The following is a 26,788-nucleotide window of genomic DNA, read 5'->3' on the forward strand; positions in this document are numbered from 1 at the left end:
CAGCTGGCGGGGAGATTCCTCGGAGGTAGGGAATCCTGTCCCCTCTGGGATGCTGGGATGTAAGCAATATGCATTTAAAATCTATTATTACTTGAGCCATGTGACAGAACTTCGGGAAATCCCAGAATGATCTAGAGCTTGCATCCTAAAATACAACCCTAGGCATGTCACTCCTCTACTTCAATCCTTTCAGTGGCTCTCCACTGCCCTCAGAACACAACCCAAAGCTCCTTCCCACGCTGACCTAAGCCATCTCTCACTGCATCTAGCACTCCTCCACATACCCTGTGTTCTAGCTCTGCAGCATTTCAGTGCCCTGATGAAAGGTGCTCATGCCCACCTCTGGGCCTTTGCATATGTGCCCTGCCTCAGCTCAGGTATTACTTCTTTCAGGAAGCCTTCCTTAGTTGCCATGTCTCAGTTAGGGGCTGACCCCTCCACTGGGCTCCAGTGGCACCTGTTACCACCCTGTCCTAACACTTACACTGCGTGTAACTGACCACCAATGTCTGTTTCCCTCCCCAGACTGTGGGCCTTGGGAGGGACACGGCCCTCACCCGCCTGACTTCCCACCATATCCCAGCAGCTCAGGCTGACTCCTGCAGGCGCCAGAGGTGTGCGGTAGACCCTCATCAAACGAACACACTAGAGGCCCTGGGGGGCTCAGTCGGTGAAGCGTCTGCCTTCAGCTCGGGTCATGATCTCAGGGTCCTGGGATTGAGCCCCGAGTTGTGCTCCTTGCTCAGCGGGGAGTCGGCTTCTCCTTCAATCTCCCCACCCTACTCCTGCTTGTGTACACATATGCTCTCTCTTGAATAAAGAAACAAAATCTTTTAAAAAAAAGAAATTAAAAAATGAATACCTGAAAAAGGAGTCCCATTTTTATGAATAGCAGGTGTCCAGCGAGCACATGTCACACTGGGGCATGTCTATCCAATGGGTAGAGAGTCATGCAAACTCCAGAGACATTTTCATCGTTCAAGCCCTTTATTCTCAGCAGTTCACGTCACTGATTCACCAAGCTAGAGCTCCTCATAGTAAGCAGGAGTTCGTTCATCTTTCTTCCATATTGTAATCTTGTCCTCATGGTCAAAACTGGGTTTGGGCCCAAAGGGTTAAAGAGGTCGCACTCTGTTGCAGGGAGCCAGGGCCACCCTCGTGGATTAGTCTTGTTTGGTTCACAGGCAAATACTTGAGCAAGCTTAGTATGTGACGGCCCCACAGTGCAGTAAGACAGTGCAATGGTTCTAGGCATCTGGCGGGCAAAGGCACGTTACACACAGGCCTTGGAGAAAATCCAGGCCATTCTCTCCGTCTCCACATGCATTTTCTCAGCCGTCCGTGACCCTGGCCCTCCTTCCCTGGTCTACCAGAAACCACAGCCCGTGTGCTACCGAATACACTTTCATTCCCCACCCCATATAGATCTGCTTCTGAGTGTGTTCCAGGTTTCTCCCCCGCCTTCAAGAACATCCAGTTTTGTTCAGGTCCCTCTTAATGGCACTTCATAAATATACATTCTGGGGCCTGACAAAACAGGCTGTCCTCTTCCAAACCACTTCTAAAACTGCGTGTTCGAAACCACGGAGCTAGGACAGAACTCAGGTGGGGTGCACCCTAGCTTACCACGGGTGGCCACTTCTGACCGCAGGCCTGTCTGGTCCACTACTGCGTGTCTTAGGGGGGAGGTCCCCAGTCCCAGCAACACCCCAGAGGTATCTGGGAAGGCTTCCTGAGTGCCTGAGGCCCTGGCCACACACCAGACCAACTCCACTGGAATCTCTGGGTGCGGGGTGGGGGGATCCTGGCCTCAGCCACAGCTGCAGCTGCCCAGGTACCGCAAGCAGCCAGGTCGAGAAGCCTGAGCTGGGGTTCTAGCACACAGGAGATTCTCAGTAAGCTCAGGAACCCACAAATAGACTGCTTATCTCATTATCTGCTCTCCTGTGCTTCCTATTTGTATTAGAAATGTGAGCAGGAAAGAGAAAGGAAAATGAGGTACGAGCGTCTCACAGAGTGAATCCAGTGCCGGGAGAGGGCCGGCGGGGACTGAGCTTCTCTTGCGCTACGCATCTTCCTGTTTCACAAGCCGAGGAGCGAGGTGCGGACTCTCACACAGGCACATATGTATTTCATAAAAGCCCTCCAAAAACCAGAGCTGCCGGCTTTAGGCACTACAGTTAAAATACCATGGAGATGTTCTTGGAAGTACGTCTAAACTGCCACCGGTTTTTGCCCCCACTCTCTAACCTGGGTCGGTTCCAAAATGTAGAATTTATATTAAAGATTGGGCCCGACCACCTTTTCCCTCTGCTGTGAATCTTGAGATGTACCTTAGCCCAAGTGACAACTGAGCAGTGATGATTCAACAGGGGGGTTGAACAGATTCAACCCTCAATGGGTCGGTCTGCCTTGAACAGGAACTGTTTTTACATTTCCAGGTCCTTAGAAAGGGATGACAGTGGATTGATCTCACCAAGTTCTGAAGATTGGCCACCTGGGCCGCAGTGTGGAAGGATCCTGAGGCAGCCCCTGGGCTGAGCCGAAGGACGCCAGGCTGATTCCCAGTGCCTGACCCAGCCGGGGGCAGGGCCGCGACCACATGTGGGCTTCTGTGTGCAGCTGGGCCAGCTGCTGCTGGGGCCACTCTGAGACCACTTTGAGGGGGTGCGTTCCTGCTACCAATGGCCATTTACATTTATATTGCACTTCACAGTGTACAATGAGCTTCCCGTCCTTAGCCTCAGGCCATTCTCACCACAACTCTATGTATTAGGTCTTTGTGGATGGGAAAACTGAAGTCAGGTTGTGTCCTATATGTCTAAGGCCCTACAACCAACTGACAGCACAGTCACTGCTGCCTCCAGGCCCTGAAACTACCAGGGGTTCCCCCTGCCTCCTGACTTCCAACAGGAAAGCAAGCCATCACCTGTGCTCCCCTACCTACCGGGCTTTTGCTCACCTGCTGCACAGAGTTGCCTAAGTGATTTGCATGCCCTGTTCTCTAGTCCAGGGAACACAATAGCAGTGGTGTCAACAGCCTCACACGCCCCACGGGACACACCCTCAAAATCTCCCCTTCCCTGGAACAGCCTCTGGATTTGCCTAAACATATTCCAGAACTGTGACCTGGCCACACCTGCCCCAGGGCTGAGCCAAGAATCTCCTGAGAACCTTTCCACAAGCCCTTGCTCCCCTGCTAGGGAGGGCTCCGAGGGGGTTCACTGCCCAGGGTGACTCAGCTCCCAGGGTGAGTCGGCTGTGTGTCTCCTGATGCCACATGGAGGACGTGAACTGTCAGGCTAGGCAGTTCAGGACTCCTCCAGTGTGCCCCCTGCCCTTGCTGCCTGCACCACCCCATCGCACACAGGTAATATTCACCTGGGTGGCCCAAACCGGGGGCCAGGGCTGGATGAAGTGAAAGCAAAGGCAAGACTGGTCATAAGCTACAGCAAGTCTGTATCAACCGAACCTGCCATCCAGGCTGTCGTGACTTCAGATGGGAACCACTTCTTCTGCAGACCTAACAAGTGGTTCTGGCCAGAGCCTTTCATGCTCCCCTCTGCCAGGCGCTCTTGCAAGACCCACCACCTCCTCTGGCTGCCCTTCACTCTCCCTTGGCCAGATCTCCCCCTCCACCCCTGCCTCCTCTTTGCTTCCTTTCCCTGGCCGGCTCACAGCATCTAAGCCTCCTCCATCCCTTAGCAGCACGGTGCTCCAGGCAGGGCACCCTAAGAGGGCAGGCTCCAGCCCCAGGGAGCTGGGCTCGGGGCCCTGGCCAGGAAGCTGGAAGGCACATATCCCCTCTGCCCGTTCACTTCCACGAGGCTCCATTCTGGGTTCCCTTTCTTGTCCTGGGCCTCCAGGACTGTCACCAGCTGGCCCGCCTGCAGACTCACTTCATGGCTGCTTCTGGCCACAAAGGGGTACACCGCCACCACCTGAAACACATGGGGGGTGACACAGTAATGGTTGGGGTGGGAAAACCACCCAGAGAGGCTGCTCATCCTGTTCCCTCCACCCGACTCAGTCCCCATGGCTGAGCAGTCACCGCCTCCCCAGGACACATTTTATGCTATCGAGGAAGGCTACCCCTGCCATTGCCACACCAATCCCTACTGTGTGCCAGGCTCTGTGCCAGCACTTTACCTGGGGTTGATTTTCACAACGCTGTAATTCTCCTTGCCCCATTTTAGCTAAGGAAATGGAGACTCAGAGAAGTCAAAGAACTCATTTAAAATCACACGGCAATGAAGCCAGGCCTGTCTGAATGGGTGCCCTCGGTCCACTGTTGGCACCCCACTGAGAGGACGTGGCACCCTCTCCCCCAACACCCTCCCTGGATCTCAGGATGTCATCTGCCCAGGTCTGCTTGCTACCTTGGAGTAGAGCCTGGGGATTAGGAGACTTGGTTATTTTTTTAAGGAAAGCCATTGAACTGAAGAAAAAATTGGAGGGGAGGGTATTTATTAGGCTAATATTTCACCCCCGGCCTCAGTTTCATCATCTGTGAAATGGAAATAGTAACATCCTCCCCCTCCAGGTAATTGTGGGAATTCAATGACTGAGGTACACCTGCACCTCGTACACGCTCAGGGCTCAGTAAACACACGCTGCTCTGGTTACATTTACCATTCCTGTTGTTACTGTGGCCAAGCTCCAGGAATAATCAGAAGCAAGGGAGGACTGGGCCAATCCCACACACGTGGACCCATGAACATAGGAAGCAGCTGATGTGTCTGGGAAGCTGGATGGGGCTCCTAGAGACATTGCCCACACTGGGTGGAACTGGGGCTGAGCTGGGGGAACAGGCCCTCCTGGGAGCTCCCTGTGGTCCTTGGCTGATAGGCGGGAACATCCAGTAAGAGGCCGCCTCAATGCATTGCTTGTAGCTAATGCTCCAGGCACTGGCCCTCAGAGCCTTCCTGGGGTTGTGCCACAAGCTGCACACCTCAGATTCTGCCGGCTTCTATGCAGCCCCCATGCAGCCCACTTGAGGCTCCCCCTGGCCTCAGGCATCCCTCCCCCCTCCCCCGGCTAGTCACCACCAGCCTCTGGGTTCCTGCTGCTGTTCCCTGTCACCGCTCCCGCCCTTTGTGCTGCTCACCTGTCCCCTGTGAAGCTCTTCTGTAACTGGGAGTGCAGTTTCCATTTACTAAGGCTCACATATGCCCAGCCGGGCCTCCCTATCTCATCCAGCCCTCACAGCGACCCCTCTGAGCTTCTCCCTCCTCAAGGACTCTCTCAGCAAAGTCAAACCCTTCGATGGCTTCCTATCACTTTTGTTGTTGTTTTGAGGTATAATTCAAATGCTATTAACAATCCTCTTTTTAAAGTATACAGTTCAGTAGTTTTGAATGGGTTCAAAGCCTGTGCCACCACATTACTAATTCCAGAACATTTTCGTCACCTCAAAAAGAAAGAAACCCCATACCAGATAGCAGTCCCTTCCCAACCTGTAACCCAGCCCCTGCCAACCACTGATCTACTTCCTATCTCTATGCACTTGCCTATTCTGGCCATTTCATATAAACAGAGTCATAGGACACATGGCCTTTGTACCAAACTACATGTGGCAGCACATAATGGCACTTCCTTCTTTCCTGTGGTCAAGTAATATTTCATTGTATGGCTATGCCACATTTTGCTTATCCATTCATCCACTGATGGACATTTTGGTTGTTTCCGCTTTCTGGAAATTATGAATAATGCTGCTATGAACATGCATGTAGGTTTCCCACTGCTTTGAAGCAAAGGCTGACCCCCTTGCCAGAGCCACAAGGCCCTGCTGGCTTGGCCCTGTCCATCTCTCTATCAGCACCTCACCCCTACCTTCCCTTCCCCGGCCACACTCCTTTCATTTAGTTTCTTACGCACCCCCCACCTTTGTCCACATACATACACTGGGCCTTTGCGCTCACTATGCACACCTTCTGGGGAGCTCTTCCCATCCACACCCTGGCACGCTCTCTTTATCCAATTAATCCCTGCTCACCCTTCAAATCTGAGCAAAAGCATCATTCTTCTCAGAAAAGCCTTTCTTGAACTTCTCCTATACCCAGTGCTCTGGCATTTATCGCTGCCACAATTTCACAATTATCCACATGACTATTTGATCAATTGCTGTTTTCTCCACCCCCAGATTATAAATCCGAGGAAGGCAAGGACCAAGATTTACTTTTGCTCATCATTACATCTCTTATCTAGCACACTGCCTGGCAAATACTGAATGAATGAATGAATGAATGAATGAACGAACAAATGAATCCTACTTGCCCTGCTGATAGGGAGCAAGGAGTTGTTGACATGGTAGGGATGAGAGGCTCCTTTTTCCCAGTCCACTCCTGACCAGGACACTGGTGTGGCCAACTGACCAAGGCCCTGGCCTCACAGTGTGGGACCCTCTCCACACAGGAGCAAAGTCAAGGCCCCCCACTCCAGGTGACCATGGGGGGAGGCAAACCCCATCCCTCTCCCAGACTCACCTGGGTCACCACTGGGACAGAGGAGACTGGGGCTGGGGTGGGCTCTGGTGTCAGGTGACAGGAGTCCTTGTGAGGCCATTCTTGCCCTCGGACCTCCTCCTGACTGGAGGTGACACGGTACAGCTCCAGTTTCCCAGCTGGTACGTACCCTCGATGTCCTAAGGGACATACATGCAGAACGTTATCTGGCTGCAGACCACCCTTCCCACCCCTTTTAGTGGTAGAGGAAGTCACCACCATCCATGGATGTGAATGCCTCCTGCACAGCTTCCCAGCACTAAAGAGGACCTGAAAAGGTCATCCAGGAACCTCACAATCCCACCCCTAACCCACCTACACTCCCTCTTTCCAGCATCTGCTTGCACACCCCTGGTGACAGGGAGCTCATTCTCTACCAAGGCAGCCTATTCTGTTTTGAACAGCTTTGACAGAAATAAAAGGTTCTTCTTCTGGCTGGCATGAAAACTGCTTTCCTGGTGCGGGGCCCACTGGCCCTCTTCTCCTCAAGCATACGCCTAGAGTAGGGCTGCTTCCTCACCCAGGATGGCTTCTTCCAAGAGGCAGAAACTGCTCCTCTCTTTGCTAAGTGGCCCCAGTTCCTGCTCATGAACAACTACTCCAGTGCTGTTCTGGTTGCCATCACTGCATGTGGCCAGCACCTCTCGAGAGCTTGCTAAGTGCCAGAATTGGCATCGATTGTCCCGTCTTCACATCAACCCTCCAGCTCAGTCTCCATTAGATGGCTGAGCCACCGGAGCTCAGAGAGCCTCTCTAACTTCTCTGAGATCACCCAGGTAGTAAAGTGGTAGACCGGGGACCCAAATTCTGTCCTCTTGACCCCAGCAGCCAGCTCAAATCCTCATTTGGCTGTTTGTCAACTTGAGTCATGAGACTGCCCTTTCATGGTTTCTGCTGGTTTGTAACATTTTTCTTAATTTTTAAGTAGGCTCCGTGCCTAGCGTGGAGCCCAACATGGGCTTGAACTCAAAACTCTGAGATCAAGACCTGAGCTGAGATCAAGAGTCAATACTTAATTTTCTGATAGAACAAGTCTAAGGTTTAAAGAGTGAGTCTATCAATAGTATGAATAAGGGGTACCTGGGTGGCTCAGTGGTTGAGCATCTGCCTTCAGCTCAGGTCGTGATCCTGGGGTCCAGTGATTGAGTCCCACATGGGCTCCCTGCAAGGAGCCTGCTTCTCACTCTGCCTATGTCTGCCTCTTTGTGTCTTTCATGAATAAAATCTTAATAAAAATAATATGAATAAAATCACGGGTTTGTGTACTGGCTATACTTTTTCTCAGATCATAAAAATATTCCTGTAACAATTATAATAAACCATCTGGAGGGGTAAAACTGTCCATGGATCCCCTCCCAATAATCCTGCATGGCCCTCCACTTGGGGGCCACATGCCTCTCTCTGGAAGACACTGCCAGGCCACCTCCTCTTGGATGCAAGGTATCACCTGCCTCCTGTCCAATTATACTGGGGCACCCAGACATGAGCAGCACATCCAACGGTGGAACCAGTGCATGGGAGACAGGCCCACACATCCCTCATTCTGGATGCCAGATGTCTCCCATGTAGCTGGGATCGAAGCACCCCCTCTGCATATCTACCTCTTTCAGGGTGAGGCTAGAGTTCTTTCCATATCTGTCTACCTCAGTGGTCTGTGAGGTCACCAAGGCAGCGTCCTAGTCTTCCTTGAACAGTGCCCAGCACACAGCAGGTGCCTGATAACGGATCTGTGGCATGTCACTGACCACACTGAGCTGGCTGTGCCCCAAGCCATGCATTTTTCACCTATGCCAATTCCCATCCCGGATTTGCACAGTCAGACCCCTGCCAACACCAGTGCCTGCATCTCCCTGCTGGCTTCCCGTTGCAGGTTTCCCCAGAGGGAGGGGAAGAGCCCATGAAGCTCCACGTACCCCCAGTGTCCACTAGCCAGCGGCTGCTGTTGCCTTTTGTGTCCTTGTTTTGAAGGAGAGCCACAATTTGGCCCCGTGGCAGTGTCAGGTCCAGAGTCCCGGCTCCGCTGATGTTGCTCGTCACCTGGTACAGCTTTTCGGGGCCATACCTGCTCAGGAGAGCCTGCACCTGGCGTTCGGCCCCTGGAAGGAGTGGCTGGGGGGGAGGAGGGATGAAGAGAGACACAGGTGCCTGAGTCGGCATGTCCAAGCCAGTGCCTGTGTTTGCCCGCCCGCTGACAGCCAGGAGTCGTGGGCCGAGCCTACCTCTGCTGCCAGTGGGCAATTGTCTCCTCACTAATAGATGGCTGACTTGGAGGAAGAACACAGACTCTCAGTATCCAAAGGAAGCTCAGAAAAAAACCCTCTAATTTAGGGAGCCTGGGTGGCTCAGAGGTTGAGTGTCTGCCTTTGGCTCAGGTGGTGATCCTGGGGTCCTGGGATCGAGTCCTGCATCGGGGTCTCCACAGGAAGCCTGCTTCTCCTTCTGCCTGTGTCTCTGCCTCTCTCTTTCTGTCTCTCATGAATAAATAAGTAAAATCTTTAAAACAAAAACCTTTAATTTAACCTCTGAAACCCCTCCGAGGCCTAAACTTCTGGGATTTTCTAAAATCCTAATTCAGGTTCCCAAATTTCTCCAGGTTACAGAACTCCAGGATTGGGCCCTATATTCTGGCCACAGCATCAAGCTAAATTATCCTGCAGGAAAAAGCCTGCCACAGGTCTTTCAGCCTGAATGAGCAGGCCTTACTCACGAAGCTACTCTGACAGCCAGCAGAGGGTGACACGTGTAGACCCTCCCTCATGTGTGAAGAAGTGCTACTTTTATTCCACAAGTATTTACTGAGCACCTACTGTTTTATTTTTTAATTTTTAAAAAAGATTTTATTTATTTATTCATGAGAGGCAGAGACACAGGCAGAGGGAGAAGCAGGCTCCATGCAGGGAGCCTGTCATGGGACTCGATCCCAGGACCACCACCTGAGCCGAAGGCAGACACTCAACCTCTGAGCCTCCTAGGCTCCCTAAATTGGAGATTTTTTTTCTGAGCCACCCAGGCGTCCCGTACCTACTGTTTACAAGGCACATTAAGCCTTGTGAATGGGGTAGCAGAAAAATAGGAGACAGCTTTGCCCTGATGGAAATTGCCATCCAGCTGGGAAGAATGACTCAGTGGCACTTTCCGCACATCCAAAAACCTCCTGGCATTGCCTTTGTTTTCTTGTTCATTGCTTCCAGCAAAAGTCTCACCAAGAAGGGGCTCAGGGGTGACTGTCCCATTTTTTATAAAACAAAGGAGAAACTAAAAATGTTGAATACAGATTGACTATATACTCCCTCTCTGACTACATGTGTGTATCTAGCCATCATATTATACGTAGTTATTTTGGGGGAGGAGATGCTTGGTGTGGGAAAGGCAGGCAGAAGTGCCCTTCGGGGACCTCTGGGCACAGACTGCCATCACCCCTGCTCCAGTGAGTTTGCTAGTTAGGATCAAGAACCAGGAGAACCTGATATTTCTAAATAGGCCCTTAGGTGGAAGTGGAGACAGAGCATTTTTTTTTTTTCCCAGAATGGAGCTGTTAACCCGAGTAGAAAAGCCAGTGGTGTAGAAACATCTGCCTTCTTTCTCAAACCGGGGGCCCCAGGCAGAGAACGGCAGTATTCCCTGGGGGTACCAAGAGGAAACATGGGAAAGTATCACCAGGACTGTATCTGTCCTGGGTGCCACCTCACGTCTGTGGGCTCTGTACCCTTGGCCAAAGAAGTCAGGAATTTATAGGAGGGGTGTGTGGGGTGGGGCAGAAACATAGGTGGAAAAGAGAGGGTATCTCTTCTTTTCCTGCCAATTTGCAAAACACATTAGGATATGGTCTTTCCATTCGTTTCTGTTGTTTTGTTTTTCTGCGTCTTCTCTTTTTTTCTATAACCAGCCTGGAATGCTGAGTGGCTGCTCTGCTCTTTATTTTCCACACCTGTCCTCCCCCCACACTGCAGGGCCCAATGCCACCCCCCTACACATCCTTCCCGTCCCCCACAGGGGCAGTCTCAGTGGGTGGGGTGGGGGGAGGGCGGCTGTGGCCCAAGGAGGAGTCAGCCCTCCTCAGAGAGGACCTGCTTCTCTGATAGGTCTTTGACCTTCTCTGTATTGCAGCCAGGTGTGCAGGCCACCTGGCTGGGGTGGCTCTGCTGGGCTCTGTGTCTCCCTTCTGGGGAATCCTGGCACTATCTCCTGACACTTCCCTTCACATTTCACATGTAATTGAATATACGGTTTCAGTTTCCCCCAGTCCAGGCCTGTCATTCTGGGATCCCCTTCTCCCTTCAGCTACTTCAGTTCTGCTTAGAAAATATACAACCTGGATATATCCTTTGAGTCAACTAGAAGATGCCCTTTCCTTATATTGTAGAGAAAAATGTTTTCCCCCCAAAAAAAGCATTTGACCAGCTGAAGTCTGTAAACCATAATGCAGCCAAGATACTCTTTGCAATTAAAAATTCCATTGCAAAAAGAAAATTTAAATGAGGTGTTATTCCAACTTTTTATTTATCCTAAATGCTGGTATTTGAAGCAGGTTTGGTGAGATGGTGAGGAAACAGAGTAAGCTTTGATTAAAAGAAAAAAAAAGTGCAAGTTCCAGGTTTTTGGATGCTAATGCCACTTCTCTGTTCTTATGTCTGATTTCGCTTACTATTCTGCTGTGCTGTGTACCGGCCACGAAGAGCATGTGCATAGGTGGGTGTGAATCCCAACACCCCCTCCAGCTCACAGAAAGAAAGAAGAGGGAAAGGGCCCAGGGAGGACCGGGGATGTGCAAGGAGAGCGGAACAGGGGTGGGGCCTTGCCTCACTGGCAGGTGAAGGTCTGGACCCTCCACGGGCAAGGACCAGCACTTACTTGGGTGGTGAGAGGCGGCAGCACTTTGTCCAAGTTCTTTTGAAAGGAGCGAAGCTGGTGACCAGTCTGGCCCAGCGTGTCCTCTACCAGCTTCCTGAAGGCTGGCTCCGAGAGGTGGGAGTGGGGCAGCTGGGTAGGACAGACATGTCATCAGAGCATTCTCCGGGACAAAGGGGACAGACTCTGGCAGCCTACCTTCTAGCCCCAGATGTGTGAAGTTGGGTCTTTTTGTCTGCGACTACCCCACTCAGGGTCCTTTGAGAAAGTGTGCCTGGGGCGGGGGGGGGTCCATGAGTACTGCCTGCTGTGGAGCTGTAGCCACAGGGCTGGCGGTCACGGCCTCCCTTCTCCCATAACTGTGAGCAGCCCACAGACTAGATGATAAACCCAAGCAAGACCAAGTGGAATCCTCCCATCAGATTTAGCATACGAAGGCTGAGAACGAGAGGAAAACTGTTCCTTTAGATTCTGAGGTGTGAAGGTGTCTGCGATGTAAAGCTGTCTCTCCCACCACGCAGAAAAAGGTCGGCCGAGAATGAAGCCGGCCCAGAGAGGAAACAGGGCTGGGAGGTGGAGCAAAAGTCGGAGCCCTGACAACACTGTACTGAATGTACCCTGTCGGAGGCTCGACCCCTCCCGGGTCTCCCCGTTATGCAGGTTAGGATGTTCTTCTTTATGCCTAAGCTGGCTGGGAACCCAAGGAGTTCTGAGGAATGCTCCATCAGAGACCGTGGCCCTGCTAGCCACCTCCAGCATTCTTACCCTGGAGGAACCAGTAACAGAGACGCATCCTCTCTGCTTGTCACCAAACCCCCGGCTCTTGGTTCTGACCTGGTGCCTTTCCACCGCCCCCGGGAGGCAGACAGACTTTTGTTCTACCATGCAGGCCTTCCCCGGGCTCCACAGGACTGGTCCAGGTGGATGGGCCATGAGCCACAGGCAAAGAAGCTGGCACCAATCACTGACTGGCCCGAACATTCTAAATTACAGGAGAGGCCCTCTTTCTGCTTTTATAAAGTTGATCTTCCCGCTATTGGCATTCTGCAACAGTCCCCAGCCCTGCACCTCCCAGTCTAAATACGAGGGGCCTGGCCGCCCTGCAGACAAAAAAACTAGAGGGCGGGAAGAGAATGCCAGGATCGGCTAATCAGATTGACCCTCTGCCTTAAGGAAAGAGGAACACTTCTTTTTACAGATGGTTCAGGCTTAATTAAATTCAAAGGGAGTGTCTGAGACAGAACTCTGTACTAAATGCTTTGAAGGCCAAAAAGAATAAAATCCAACAGCTCCAGCCCTCCTCAATAAGGAGAAACAGCTTCACCCAGCACCCCAACCAAAGGCAACCTCTGCTAAGTGCTTAGTTGCACATCCTAAGGGCTGTTGGACTACAGAGGATGGGTGAATTCTCCCAGCCAGAGAGAGGGATCCTGAGAGCTTCAGGGGGAGCTTCATTCACCTGTCACATATTTGGGGTGTTCCTACCATACACCATGCACTGGGACAGGCATGGCGGGCAATGGGCTGGAGGGGCATCCCAGGAAGGAAGGAGTCTATGCAAAGGGACGTGGTCATGCTCAGAATGGGTGTGCTGGAACCAGGACTATAGGTGTGCAGTAGGACAAGATGCTGCCGAGGTGGTGAGGCATGCGTGGGGGACCGCTGAGCTGGGGCCCATGAAACACAGGAGATGGCATGTGGTATGAGGAGTGCTGGAACTGCCCCAGGGCCAGCTCTTCTCATAGGCTGTTCAGAGCTATGTTCAAGCACTGTTCAGAGCTTAGGCTCTGGAGTGGAACTGCCAGGGTTCAAATCCTGCCATCAGCTATGTGGCCCTGGGCATGCTGTTGAACCTCTCTGTGCCTCAACTTCCTTTCGGAATGAGGATAATGATGTTACCTGCTCTACAAGGTCACTGTGAGGAGGAGGTTGGATGATACACAGAAGGTATGCAGTAAGTGCTCATGAAGACGCAGCTTCTAGAAGTAGGCAGGAACACCAGCTGGAGACATTTACCCCTGATTGTGTAGAAGGGGCCTGGCCTCTGTCACCAACTTCTAATACACTCTAAGGATTGACCCCAAGGTCTGCTATTTTCCCAGCAGAGCCTTTTGCCTATGAATCCCAGAGCCCATGAATGGCCTGGAGTTCCAGTTCTATCCTTGCTTTCATTATCTGATTCCACTAGTGCAGGGAGAACTGACACAAGAGAGATCCAGAAGGTGTCTGGGGCCACCTCCTGAGCCCCTGATGGCCTAATCTCACTCCATCCCAGCCCATGCCAACAGCTGGCTGAAGGCGCTATGAGGCCTTGCCTGGCTATTCTGCAGAGGAGCCCCAGTCCCAAGAGGCCTCACCTGGGCCAAGCTGCCCTCTGCCCTCTGCAGCACGTGCTTTGCAAGGTCCCGCTGGAGGCCCACGAACGTGCACAGGATCTGGCCCAGCCAGTGCATGGCCAGCTGGTTAAGCTGTGGTAGCTCAGCCACTAAGAGGGAGTTGAGGGCCTGGTATGTGTGCCGGGCCTCCTGCTCCTCATATGTCACGCTGCCCGCCTCCAACAGCTTCTCTTCTACCCTCTCGAAGTCCAGTAGTTTGTCCAGACGCTTCTTGATCAGGTTCTGAGGGCCAGCCAGGGCTTTAGCCAGGCTGCACAATGGCTGCCACACCAGGCCTTCCAGCCGCTGCTTCTGTGGGGAGAGGTGAGCTTGGGGCTGGGGAAGGAGGTGGCAAAGGGTAGGCACTGGGAGAACGGGATTTGGGACCTAGGTAGCACCAGTCCCACACCAACCAACTAGCTCTGACCTCTTGCATGTTATCTATCTTTCTTGTGCCTCAACACACTCATCTGAAAAATGGGGATAGTGCATATATGAGCTTAGCAGAGTGCCTGGCACTTCCTAACATCTGCACACGGATCTTAAAAGATTTTGTAGAGTGGTGATCACAAACACAGTCTTTGGGGATCAGATATCATCTACTCACTGACCATCTGAATAACTTAGGAAGTCATCGTCTCTTGGCCTCTAGCTCTTGCCTGCAGAATGAGACTCTTAACAGCATCTACCCTATAAGCTGTGTTGTGAGGATTAAAAGAGATGAGGAACGTAAAGGGCTGAGCAGCTTATCTGCCTGGCAGATAGTGAGGCACAACAAACATCAGCTGGGGCTACTTTTATCAGTAAAATGCATTAATAATAATCCCCGCTTTGCTGACTACTCTGGGTGGTTACAGATGTGACAATCCACTGGGGCTCAAATTCAGGACCCTGAGATCAAGAGTTGCATGCTCTACTGACTGAGTCAGCCAGGAGGCCCCTAAATATTCTTAACGCCCTCTATCACCTGTCTCACCAAGAAAGGGGAAAGGAGAAGCTCCACTCACGAACTGTGGGAAGGCCTGCAGCTGGAGTTCTCTCATCAGGCTGCAGTACTGTACCACAGGCCCCCCAGGGATGTCCAGATCGTATTCCTGGGGCCTGAAGCGGAGGAAAGCCTGGACCCAGAGCAAACGAGAGAGACGGCCAATCAGGACCCATCGTAGCCCTCTTGCACCTATACCTCCCACCCCCACTCCCAAAGAGATTATCTGGGCTCTCTGCACACCCACCATGAGAGGGAAGCACCCAGCCTCTTCCATCCTTGCACATCTTGGGTGATTAGAATGTTCTTCCTTAAACTGAACCAACATCTTTCTCCTGATTCCAATGCTTCCCAAACTTCATGTGTTTGCATATCACTTTTGTGATTTTACTGCCATGTCCATAGTCCACATATTCTATTAATACTTGAAATCAACTAACCATTCCTATTTATATCAATGTATTTTTTAAAAGATTTATTTATTTATGATAGACATAGAGAGAGAGAGGCAGAGACACAGGAGGAGGGAGAAGCAGGCTCCATGCCGGGAGGCTGACGTGGGACTCGATCCCGGGACTCTAGGATCGCGCCCTGGGCCAAAGGCAGGCGCTAAACCCCTGAGCCACCTAGAGATCCCTCAATGTATTTTTTTAAATCACCTTATGACATTACCACAATGGGCAACCAGCAATAACTGCATAAATAGGCATGTAAGAATAATTGCTATAGGGCAGCCTGGGTGGCTTAGCGGTTTAGCGCCACCTTCAGTCCAGGGCCTGATCCTGGGGACCCAGTATTGAGTCCCACGTCAGGCTCCCTGCATGGAGCCTGCTTCTCCCTCTGCCTGTCTCTCTCTCTCTCTCTCTCTCATGAATAAATAAATATATTTTTAAAAAAGAATAATTGCTATAAGGCGTCTGCCTGGGTGCCTCAGTGGTTGGGCATCTGCCTTTGGCTCAGGTCGTGATCCCAGAGTCCTGGGATCGAGTCCCACATCAGGCTCCCTGCATGGAGCCTGCTTCTCCTCTCTCTGCCTATGTCTCTGCCTCTCCCTCTGTGTCTCTTATGAATGAATAAATAGAATCTTTTTTTAAAAAAAGAATAATTGCTATCAAAACAAACAATGTCATTAAGTTCTGTCTGGATGTCACTGCCTGCAGACTACACCCAATCCAAGACTGGCTCTGCCTGTGTTAAAGAGATACCAGCAAAAGAAACTTCTCTTGGGGATGCCTGGGTGGCTCAGACCATTAAGCATCTGCCTTTGGCTCAGGTAATGATCCCAGGACCCTGGAATCCAGCCCCACACTGGGGTCCCTGCTCAGCAGGAAGTCTGCTTCTCCCTCTGCCCCTCTTCCCTGCTCCTGCTATCTCTAATGACTAAATAAAATGTTAAAACAAAACAAGAAGCTTCTCCTGGACTCAGAGGATTAAAGGGAGTCATGTGCTTGCTATGGGCTTCTACAACTACACTGTGTTGTCATGTAAGCCTGCATCCGGGGAAACATAGCCTAATGCTTCCAAATACCTGTCCTACTCTGCAAAGCCAGATGTGTCTCTCACGTGCCTCTGCTTTCTCTCTCACGGCTTCTCCATCCTCTCTCTTGTGGGCTCTGAGAGCCTTCCCCTCCTGTCTCGCTGTACTGTGACAGGATCCTGCTGCCTTCTGTTGGGGGGCCCAGGATGGAGCAGGAACAAGCAGGGGGACCTGCCCCTCACAGACGGGCCTGCAACTATGACCTGTCTCATTTTCCACACTTCCTGGAAGGCCACCCCAAATCCCATTATCCAAAGAGCCTGTTATCATCTGACCAAGCTGCTTTGTGCAAATGGACATGACTGAGAACCACAGGAAGGGACGAAAGGGATGGAATGAGTCAGCATCAATGACAAAAGTGAAGGAGGATTTTGGCACAAGGAAAATGTTGAGCTGGATGGCATGCAAGCTGGTGTTCCTGCGGGCTACATTTTCTTGGGCCTGTATAGCATTTAAGTTTTTCTAATTTGTTGCTCACATGGACAGATCATGAGATTTCATCTGAAAGTTGTTTTTTCCCCCTAAAATCAGAACTGGCTACCCTGGCTCCAGATTCCCAAACAGCAACAGCTTCTCTAAGCCAAGTAACAGCTGCCCCTTTAGATCTGAATCATCCATATATTCAGTCAAATTCTAAATATTATTATGTATTTAACTCTACTGAAAAGTCTCATAAACAACTGGTCACACATTAAGCCTCAGACACCTGTACATTTCACTAAATAATATTACCTGCCTGACTCTTTCAGGCACCTGAGTTTGTTACCTGCTCCAGGTGCCAGACTGGCAGGGTCCCTCTGGAGGGTTCAGACCCCAGTGAATTTTAATCCTGGCCAGTGGGAACCTCACCCCCTAAGAGCTCAATGAGTTCAGAAACTGGGGAGCACTTGCCTGTGGCCCTTCTTCTGACCTGCAGCCAGAGACTGGGTGACCATGTCCATTTGGTTCCTGCAGCTGGTGCTTTTACCAGCTTGGCGGATGGGCTCTGCATGCCTCCTGCCTAGGGGACCCAGCCCAGCCCAGCCATTATTAACTGCAGGATCTCACCTCCAGATTATCCAGGTAAACAGCCATATTGTTCTTCATCTCCGTCACACACAACGACACCCAATGGAACCTCTCTTCTAAATCATCAAATTCCTTGTCTTCTGTCTGAGAGGAGAGTGAGGTTTGTGAGAGCAGAGAATATCCATGCCTGGGGAGGGTGGAGGGGAGTAGTATATACACTCACGGCCATGTCCCAAGCTCTCACTGGGGACCACCTTTCCACAGCCCCACCCATCAAAGCCAGGTCCTCCAGCCCTAAAGATGAGTGGGACGGTTAGAGGCAGTGAGTGCAACTTAATGGTTTTGTACTCAGGCCACGGAATCAGATATATGAGCATATGAGTCCTGGTTCACTTGCTTCCTAGCTGTGTGACCTTGGGCAAGTGTTTTACTCTCCCCAAGTCTGTTTCTTCTTCTGCAAATGGGGTAATAAAAACACCTATTTCATTGTGTTGATCAAATAATGCCTGATTTAGAGTAAGTACTCCATCAACCTGAACTGCTACTAGTAGCTAGTCCAGGCCGGTTCCTTGCCAGGACCCGAGATTAGCTCTCCTATCTGCGTAAAAAGAAACTCAGAGAAATAGTAGCACAGGATACAGTGGAGAAAGTCCTACCCTGGCCTTTGCCTGGTGACGCAGTGCTCAGAGGTCATTTTAGTCCCTTAGCCTCAGCTTCCTCATCTCTGAAAGTAATCTAAGCCACCTGCCCCTGTGGAATGACTGGGATGCCACCCTTTCTCCATCCACGCTCACCTTGGGCACGAGCCCCGCCTCCTGCTTCAGCAGCTGGCTCAGCCGAGTGGTCTTCTTGGAGAGGGTGTGTGTGTTGAGGCGGGCCAGCCGCTCCCGGAGGGTCAGCTGCTCCACTTTGGTGTACTTGGAGGCTGCGCCAACAGAGGAGAGTCAAGGCATGGGGACCAAAGCTGACCAAGGAAAGTAGGCAGCCCAGACATGCCTGGCCAGGCATCTACTTGGGCTCTCTTCTCAAACATCAGCGGCACGCCTGTTAGAACCCCAACTTGTAGAGGAAAAGCCCAGGGCTTGTTCCAAGGTGTGAGCTCTGGCGGAACAGCTGCCCATCTGCTTGACTTTGGCAAGGCGCCACTTCTTGGGGCTGTTCCTCATTTGTACAATGAGACTGGCTACCTTACATGATTGCCAGGTGGATCACATAAGATAGTGGGTCTGAATGGACTTTCTAAAGAACTCAAGAGACAGATGATTGGCCTGAAGCTCCTTGGCCATGGTCAGCCAGGCCAGGCTAGGAACCACGCTTCCCCACTCCTGGTGCAGGGCCTTTCACTGATCCGTCACACCACCCCGGGCCTGTGTGTGAAACCCGGCTCTGGCTCTCACCGGCTCTATGATCTGGAGCAAATGATTTAAGCTTTCCTTTGACCTGTGAGATGGGGCTGCCACTGCCAGCCCCGGAGGGTAGCTAAGGATCAAACCAGATAATGAATGAAAGACGTGTCACAGCCCTTAGTAATCATGAGCTAAATTATCACTATTATACCGTCTAGGTCGTGCAAGTGAGTTTACTCTCTACTTGGGACAATGCTTCATTTTCCAAACCTTTCTGTTTTAACAATCTGGGAGACAGAGTTCCCCACGCACTAGCTGCCCTTCCCAAGGTATATACACATCTCTTGGATTCCTTGGTATTCATTTCCCCTCCACAGCATAACACCCATGTGGTTTGCATGGGACCGATCTTACTCTGGTTCAGGAGGTGGGTGCTAGCTGGGATAAATCAATTCATATAGTCCCAACCCCCTGGCCACAGTCATTGGTTCCAAGAATAATACATAAGCCAGGTCTACACCAATCGGCTCATGACATTACCCTAAGCAATCGGCTCATGACATTCCCCTAACCATGGTGATTGGTTCAGGGTGAGCACATGACCCAAATGGGACCTATCTGAATGTCAGTCGAAGAAAGGCCCTGTTTTATGCTGGGGGTGCGTGGGGTGGTGGTAGTGTGCAGATATGAGTATTAGAACAGCAATAGTCATTTACTATTATGAGGGAGGCCAGCCTAAAGATGAAGCTGACACACAGTAAAGAGCCCAGATGAGAGAGTAATAGGGAAATGGAGCCAGCACCCTGATCAAACCCTACCTAAAATCCTATTACCTCCAGACTTGAGGTTACAGGAGCCACTACATTTACTTTATTAATGAAGATAGTTTGAGATTAGTGTTTTTGTAGCTGGAAGCATTCTTACTGACATAGCCCCTAAATCCCCCAAGTCCTTACCCACTTCCTTGCGCCTCTTGTACTCATTGATGTTGGTGTTCACGTCCTGGAGGGCAGAGGCAGCCCTCTGAAGTACAGGGTAGGCACTGGCGTCAGGGACTGTGTTCTCCAGGATTTTCTGCAGCAGCAATGGGTACTTGGTAATCCTCTGCAGAGGGATTACCAGTAAGAAACTGAGGCCTGAGGGCCCAGCTTGTGGCCTGAGGGAGAAGGCTGGCGTTAGGTAGGGAAAGCCCACCCTTTTGGGCACCAGGAGCCCTGGGCTCTAGGCCCAGCTCTGCCATTTAACTCGCTGTGTACTCTCAGGCAGGTCAACCTCCTTATGTGGTTCTGTTTCCTCAACTATAATGCGGGAGATCTAGATGCTAGACAGGCACTGCTAGGTCTGGGCCCTGGTCCCCCATCTGTACTAAATGTAATGATCAGTTCTCTGTCCTCTGCCTCCTTGGCTTCTCAGCAGCAGACACAGCTGATTAATCCCTGCTCTTGAAACACTTTCTTCTTCTAGCCCCAGAGGTACCCTTGGTCCTGCTCTTCCTGTTCCATGGGCCATTCTCTTGGCCTCCTCTGCTAGACTTCCTCCAATGCCAGAGTGCCCTAGAGCCTTCACCCCCCTCCACTCACTCTCTTACTGACTTCATTTAGTCCTATGACTCTAAACACATCCCCAACCCAGAACTCCATTTCCAGCTTCTGTCCAGAGCACCAGACTCACACAGTCAACTGCCTGTGTGACATATCCACTGGGCTATGTCCCAAGCACAACTCTGTATGCTGGACATCCATCTGATATTCCGTTCAATAAAATGGTTCTGCAGCTTTAAAAGTTGAAAGTTTAAAAAAAAAAAAAACCACAGGAATTCTAAGTTTATAGAGATGCATTTAAAGTATTTAAAGGTAAAAGGTCATGATGTCTATTATTTGTCTTTAAAATAGTTTAGCTTAAAAATAGATGAAGCAAAATGTTAACATTGATTAATTTTAAAGAGTGATATATATTTATTACATTCTTCTATTTTTCTACAAGTGTGAAAATTTTCACTGAAAAAAGTAAAAAAACAAAACCCAAGAATGAGTAGTGTCAAGATCCCTTCCAGATGCACTACTGATAAGTGAACGACTACTTCTAGTTCCTTTCTTGCTCATGTCTGGGATTTGCAGAAAGAGTGCCCAAGTCAATGGCGTCTGGGGAAAGGCTCCCTTAGTCTTCCCTTGATCATGACCAGTGGCCCTCAGATCTGCCTTTCAAGAAGTTTCAAGCTTCAGTGTCTAAGCATTCCTCCTCCAAGAAGACTCACAGATGCTGCTCACAGCCATTCTCTGGCCCCCTCTCCATGGTACCCTTGCCTCTTGCCTCTTGCTCTTCCTCCTAAGGAAATATTTCCAGTCCAAATATCCAGGAAAGCAGTCGTGAGGCTAAGAATAGGCAGAGCAGGTGGGTGCTCCTCATTAGCTGTGGGGTGTTAGGGGAGTGGCAGGGGTAGGATTACCTGTCAGGACATGCCTACGCTGACCATCTGCTCTCACCACGGGTTTCCTAGCACTTGGCTGACCATGGCAGGGGAGATGGAAAAAGTCACCAGATATCTGCAAAACTCTGTCCTCTGGGCTTACTTTCCATGGGAAAGGGCCAACTGCTTCATGGGGACAGCTGTCACTCCACAAATAAGAGCACAGGGGGTCTTCAAAGAGATGATCACATTCTTCTCCACAATTATCAAGGAGTCACAACAGAATTACGGCAGCCTTTTATGTTTACAGTTTTTCTAAGGTAATCTGGAGGGGGAAAATTTTTTTTAAGTAGGCCCAACATGGGGCTAGAACTCACGACCCCGAGTTCAAGACCTGAGCTGAGATCAAGAGTCAGATGCTTAACTCACTGAGCCACCCAGGCAGCCCTGGAGAAAATTTTTTAAGCGGCACGTCAAATAGGCAACACAAATTAAAAGATAATTCCCCTTCCCCAACAAAGAAGAAGAAAAAAGAGAAGAAAAGAAAGAAAAGAAAAAACAAAGGGAAAAAAAAGAAAAGACTTGATGGGATGAGCACTGGGTATTATACCATATGCTGGCAAATCGAACTTCAATAAAAAGGAAAAGAAAAGAAAAGCCAAAGCAAAGTAAAGAAAGATAGATAATTCCCAGAGCTGGGTGGGTACAGGGAGACAGGCCCACTTATATTCTCTTGGTGGGAGCAGTGATTGGTAAATTCTTTTTGAAGAGCAGTTTAGCAATTTGTGAAATGTACAAATACTTTGTTCCATCATTCTACTCCAGAAATTTATCCACAGAAATGTCAACTCAAGGGAGCAAAGATAAAAGCAGAAGTTACCAGCAACTCTATCACAGTAAAAAACTGGAAACAAACCAGATACCTCTCAGCAGGGGCTTCGTTAAAAGACCATAGTCTGTGAGCCACCCTGGAAAGGAAATGTGCCGCCATTAACAAGAACACAGTAGAACTACTCCTAGGGTTGTGAAAAGATATTTATAACCATGGTTATGTGAAAAAGTGAAAAAGTAAGTTCCTGAGGTGCCTGGGTGGATCTGTTGGTTAAGCGTCTAATACTCTTCATTTCAGGTTACATCATGATTTCAGGGTTGTGGGATCAAGCCCCGCATCGGGCTCTGTCCTGAGTGTAGAGTCTACTTGTCTTTCTTCCTCTGCTCCTCCTCCCACATCCTCTCCCTCTCCCTCTAAAATAAACAAATAAGATCTTTATAAAAAATGAAAAGTAAGTTCTAAAAAAGCATGTGTAATAGGAGCCCCTTAAAATTTCTCCCTTCCTTCCTTTCCATCCATCTTGTCTGTCTGTAAATGAACAGAAGAAAGTCTGGATAGAAAAGGTTAACTATCAGGTGGAGGAATGAGGAAATGTGAGACCAAGGGATGATGGACTTTTTTACTCTTTCTTTATATACCTGTGTTTGTTTGAATATTCCCTTTTTATCAGTAAGCATACATTACTTTTATATTTAAAACAAAGATTGCCAAGATTGCCAATAAAGGAAAACAAAGACTGTCTGCCTTCTCCAAACACTGCCCCAGCCATCATTCTGAAACTGTGGGTGCTTTGTGCTTGCCTCTGCAGGCCAGTCTCTTCCCTGCTGCTAGCTGCAGAACTTCTGCCTCCTGCCAGGGCAAACCCTTGACCCCCTTAATGCAGGAGCTGCATTAAGAGACAGGACAAATTAAACACTCCACCCACTCACCCACCCAAATAAAGGGTAGGGGGCAGCATGCATTTTGGAATCACTAAGAATCTGACTAAGCTCTAGAAAGAATCCCATGATCACACAAGAAAGCCAGGATTATTGTTTCAAGAGATAGGAGCTGAAAAGCAATGCTGGCAGGAAGAATGGCATTCCTGGTGCAGCTTTAGAGCACAGGCTCTCATTGAGGGCATGGTGGAAATGTGCAGGCACTGGGCTGTTCTAGGCACTCAGTGGGCAGGGACCAGAGCAGCAGGCCATCTGCAAGGTCAGCCTTGCATCATGGACAACAGTGCTGTCATGGACAACAGTCTCTGTGAGCATGCACAGACTGAATGAATGCCTCAAGATTGCAATTGCGATTTCAAGAACTGGGATTTTTTGGGGGGCACTTCAACTCCATCTACTTACCACAACGCTGGAAATTATTAGGATGCTACCTTTCATAAACAAGACCCAGATCATCTGCAAGAACATCATACATCCTACTTCCTCACATCCTCTGCCCCCTAGAATGTAATGTTATCCCTACGTCATTTATGTTGTTTCCTTCTTTTCCTTATCATACACCAGGAGGTCAAATTTGCTCTCATTGCTACTTGTCATGCTAGGGCATGCACATTCTCTGCTCTTTCCTTTTTCGATACTTCTTATGGGGAATGGTTTCTGACTTTTCCTTCCTTGAATCCAAACTTCTTTATTATAAGTAGGTGCCAGCATCTGATTGCTTCATTAGATTTTCTCGGGTAGTGGTGCCCAAGCATTTGCACACTGAAATAATATCACTTTATTAGACGTTATTTTCCTTTTACTTCTCCTTTTTATTACAGTTAAGCCAGTATATTGATTTTTTCCAGTTCTCTATATATATGTAGGATACACACACACACACACATATATATATACACACACATATATATATATATATTTCAAGACTATATGTCAGGATGATAATTTAATGTTTGTTATAAAAAAGGAGCATTGAGGGACACCTTAGTGGCTCAGTTGGTTGAGTATCCGGCTCTTGATTCTGGCTCAGGTCATGATCTCAGGGTCATGAGATTGATGCCCTCATAGGGCTCTGTGATGAGCATAGAGCCTCCTTAAGATTCTCTCTCTCCCTCTCATTCTGCCACTACCCTCAACCCCTCCCTCCTTCCCTCTCTTAGAAAAAAAAAAAAAAAGGTAAGCATCTGCCTTTGGCTCAGGTCATGATATTGGGGTCCTAGAACTGAGCTCTGCATCAGGCTCCCAGTAGGGAGCCTGCTTCTCCCTCTGCTGCTCCCCCTGCTGTTCTCTCTCTCTCTCTCTCTCTCTCAAAAATAAATAAAATTCTTTTTTAAAAAGGAGCATTGAAACCAGTAGAGCTGAGAGCCACAGTGTGGTTTCAGAGAAATACAACCCCTGCCTAGACAAGACAACTGGGGTTTACAGTGTCATTTGGGTACCATTAGTCCATACCCCAATGAGGTATAGTTATTATGCCCCCTTTACACACAAGGAAACCAGGTTCTGAGACATGAAATGGCGGTGAATTAGATTCACCTTGGCAGAGTCAGATTGGCCACTGGGCATTGTGGCACCAGGGCCCATGAAAAAGCCAGGACTGGTCTGGCTGGGAAAGACCAGAGTGTGGAAAGCATGACAAATAGCAGCCTCTGTGCCAACCAGGGCCCCTGGAGAGTGCTTCCAACATGTCTGAGCTAAATGCCAGTATTTGGCACCTGGGAGATGTTATATCAAAGTTTCTGACTTCTTTCAAAAAATCAAGAGGATCTGGCCACAGTGGATTCATATTCCTACACGGCAACTGAGGCAGATGGTTTGTAAACTAGGGCTGTAATTATTTGACTCTCTGTGTTTACATCCTTTGTTGTGGTGGCTACTGTTGTATCCACACACTTTGAATATGTCTTCGGAGCTCCTCCCTTTGAACAGTCGGGTCTATTTTTCCACCCCTTGGGTCTGTCACAGCATGCCGATTCCCAGCCAAGACCTCCGAAGTCCCTCCCTGACCCCCTCCCCCTTCCTCTGCCCTCCCTTCTGCTCTCTCCCTGTCTCACCTGTGACCACCATGTGAACAAGCCTGGGCCACCTGCCAGATGATGAGAGGCTGTATGGCCAGAGCTGAGAGAACTCACGTGTCTCAGATACACAAGAGAGCCCAGCCAAGATCAGCAAAGCTGACCTACAGTTGATGACAGGCATATGAAGTACGGAGCCAGGGCTAGAAGGATCATCTACTGAGCCCAGCTACGTTGCTAACATGCAGCAGCATGAGCCAGATAAATGTCTGTCTTAAGCCATTCTGTTTTGGGATGGTCTCTTACATAACAAAAGCTACTCGATAGAGCAGCCCAAGGGAGAGGCTGGGCTGCAGCCTGTCTCTACACAGGATCTGTTGGCTCTGGTTGGCTGCAGTCTCCACTGCTCCCTTTTGCTCCACATCCGCCTCCTTGCTTTCCTCATTTTTGTAACCTGCCACTTTCCTATTGAAATGTATTTAGTGACCTTGCAAAAATCTAAATTTGTAAGAACAATGGAAGGATGGATCAAAGGGAGGAAGTGTGGGACACCTGGGTGGTTCAGCAGTTGAGTGTGTCTGCCTTTGGCTCAGGGCGTGACCCTGGAGTCCCGGGATCAAGTCCCACATCGGGCTCCCTGCATGGAGCCTGCTTCTTCCTCTGCCTATGTCTCAGCCTCCCGCTCTCTGTGTCTCTCATGAATAAATAAATAAAGTCTTTAAAAAAGAAAGTGGGGGGGAGTGTATGTACTCTGGTGGGGGGGCAGCTGGGAGGGGCCAGGACATGGGTACTTGAAAAGGAGGCTTCAGAGGGTTAAGGGGATAGGCAAGGGAGGAGGGGAGGCAGTAGGAACTTCCACAGGAGGCAATGTCATCTCCAAAGATCTAAATCTACATGGCCTTTCTCTGGGTGTAAAGGGAACATCTAAGTAAGATGAAATAATAGTAGCCTCTCTTCCTCCTACACTATTCTGATTATCAGAAAATGACCTTCATCTATCTCTATTTGGGGAGCTTGTCCTGAGGGAAGATAGAAGCCTTTTTGAAACAGAAAAGAAGAACAATCCCAGACAAGGAAATATAAACAACTTTTAAATATACAAAGAAATGACCAACTTTAATAATAAGAAGTAAATGCAAAATGAAACCACAATGAGACACCATTTGTCACCTCTCTCAGTCGCAAATATTCTAAAGTTTAATGACACACTCTGGTGTGGCTATAAGGAAACAGACACCCACATCTTGCTCATAGGAATGTAACCTGGTATAGCCTTTACAGAAGGAAATTTTGCAATACCAGAATTATCCATACATACTTTCTTTGAGTAAGGAGTCCACGTCTGGACATTTACCTTACAGAAACACCTGTACCTATGGGGCACCTGGGTAGCTCAGTTGGTTGAGCATCCAACTCTGGATTTCTGCTCAGGTCATGATCTCAGGGTCAAGAGATCAAGGCCCACATGGAGCTCCGCACTCAGCACAGAGTCTGCTTGAGAGTCTTTCTCCCTCTGCCCCTCCCCTCACTCATGTACATGCACTCTCTCTCTCTAAAATAAATGAATAAAATCTTTAAAAAAAAATACTTGCACCTGGACAGCTCGGGTGGCTCAGTGGTTTAGTACCACCTTCAGCCTAGTGAGTGATCCAGGAGATTGGGGATCAAGTCCCACATCGGGGTCCCTGCATGGAGCCTGCTTGTGTCTCTGCCTCTCTCTCTCTCTCTCTCTCTCTCTCTCTCTTTGTGTCTCTCATGAATAAATAAATAAAATCTTAAAAAAAATACTTGCACCTAACTAAAATGGCATATGCTCATGAATAATCACTGAACACTATCTGTAATATCAAAAGAAAAGAAGCAAACCACTGTCCATTAATAGAGACTAGTTAAATAAACTGGGGAGCAGCCATGTGGTAGAAGAACATGCTATTCAAAGGATTATACATGTATATATTGAAATGGGAAGATGTCCAAGACATATGGTAAGTGAA

General features: G+C 49.5%; 1 protein-coding gene across 4 annotated transcripts in view; it reads right to left on the reverse strand.

Moving 5' to 3' along the window:
* Positions 1–968: 968 nt before the first annotated feature.
* Positions 969–26,788, reverse strand: part of ARHGEF37 (Rho guanine nucleotide exchange factor 37) — a 55,367-nt gene continuing 29,547 nt past the window's right edge. For all 4 annotated transcript variants that reach the window (XM_026008818.2, XM_072756896.1, XM_026008826.2 and 1 more), the window contains 9 exons: positions 19,559–19,758; positions 18,051–18,181; positions 17,296–17,400; positions 14,734–14,844; positions 13,709–14,038; positions 11,355–11,483; positions 8,417–8,612; positions 6,486–6,643; positions 969–3,941 (listed from right to left, as the gene is read on the reverse strand). In XM_026008818.2, coding sequence (XP_025864603.2) covers positions 3,732–3,941; positions 6,486–6,643; positions 8,417–8,612; positions 11,355–11,483; positions 13,709–14,038; positions 14,734–14,844; positions 17,296–17,400; positions 18,051–18,181; positions 19,559–19,758 — 1,570 coding nt within the window. In that variant the 3' untranslated portion in view covers positions 969–3,731. The remainder of the gene's footprint in view (positions 3,942–6,485; positions 6,644–8,416; positions 8,613–11,354; positions 11,484–13,708; positions 14,039–14,733; positions 14,845–17,295; positions 17,401–18,050; positions 18,182–19,558; positions 19,759–26,788) is intronic.

This window comes from Vulpes vulpes, chromosome 4 (genome assembly GCF_048418805.1).
Source record: "Vulpes vulpes isolate BD-2025 chromosome 4, VulVul3, whole genome shotgun sequence".
In the NCBI taxonomy this organism is placed as follows: Eukaryota; Metazoa; Chordata; class Mammalia; order Carnivora; family Canidae; genus Vulpes; species Vulpes vulpes.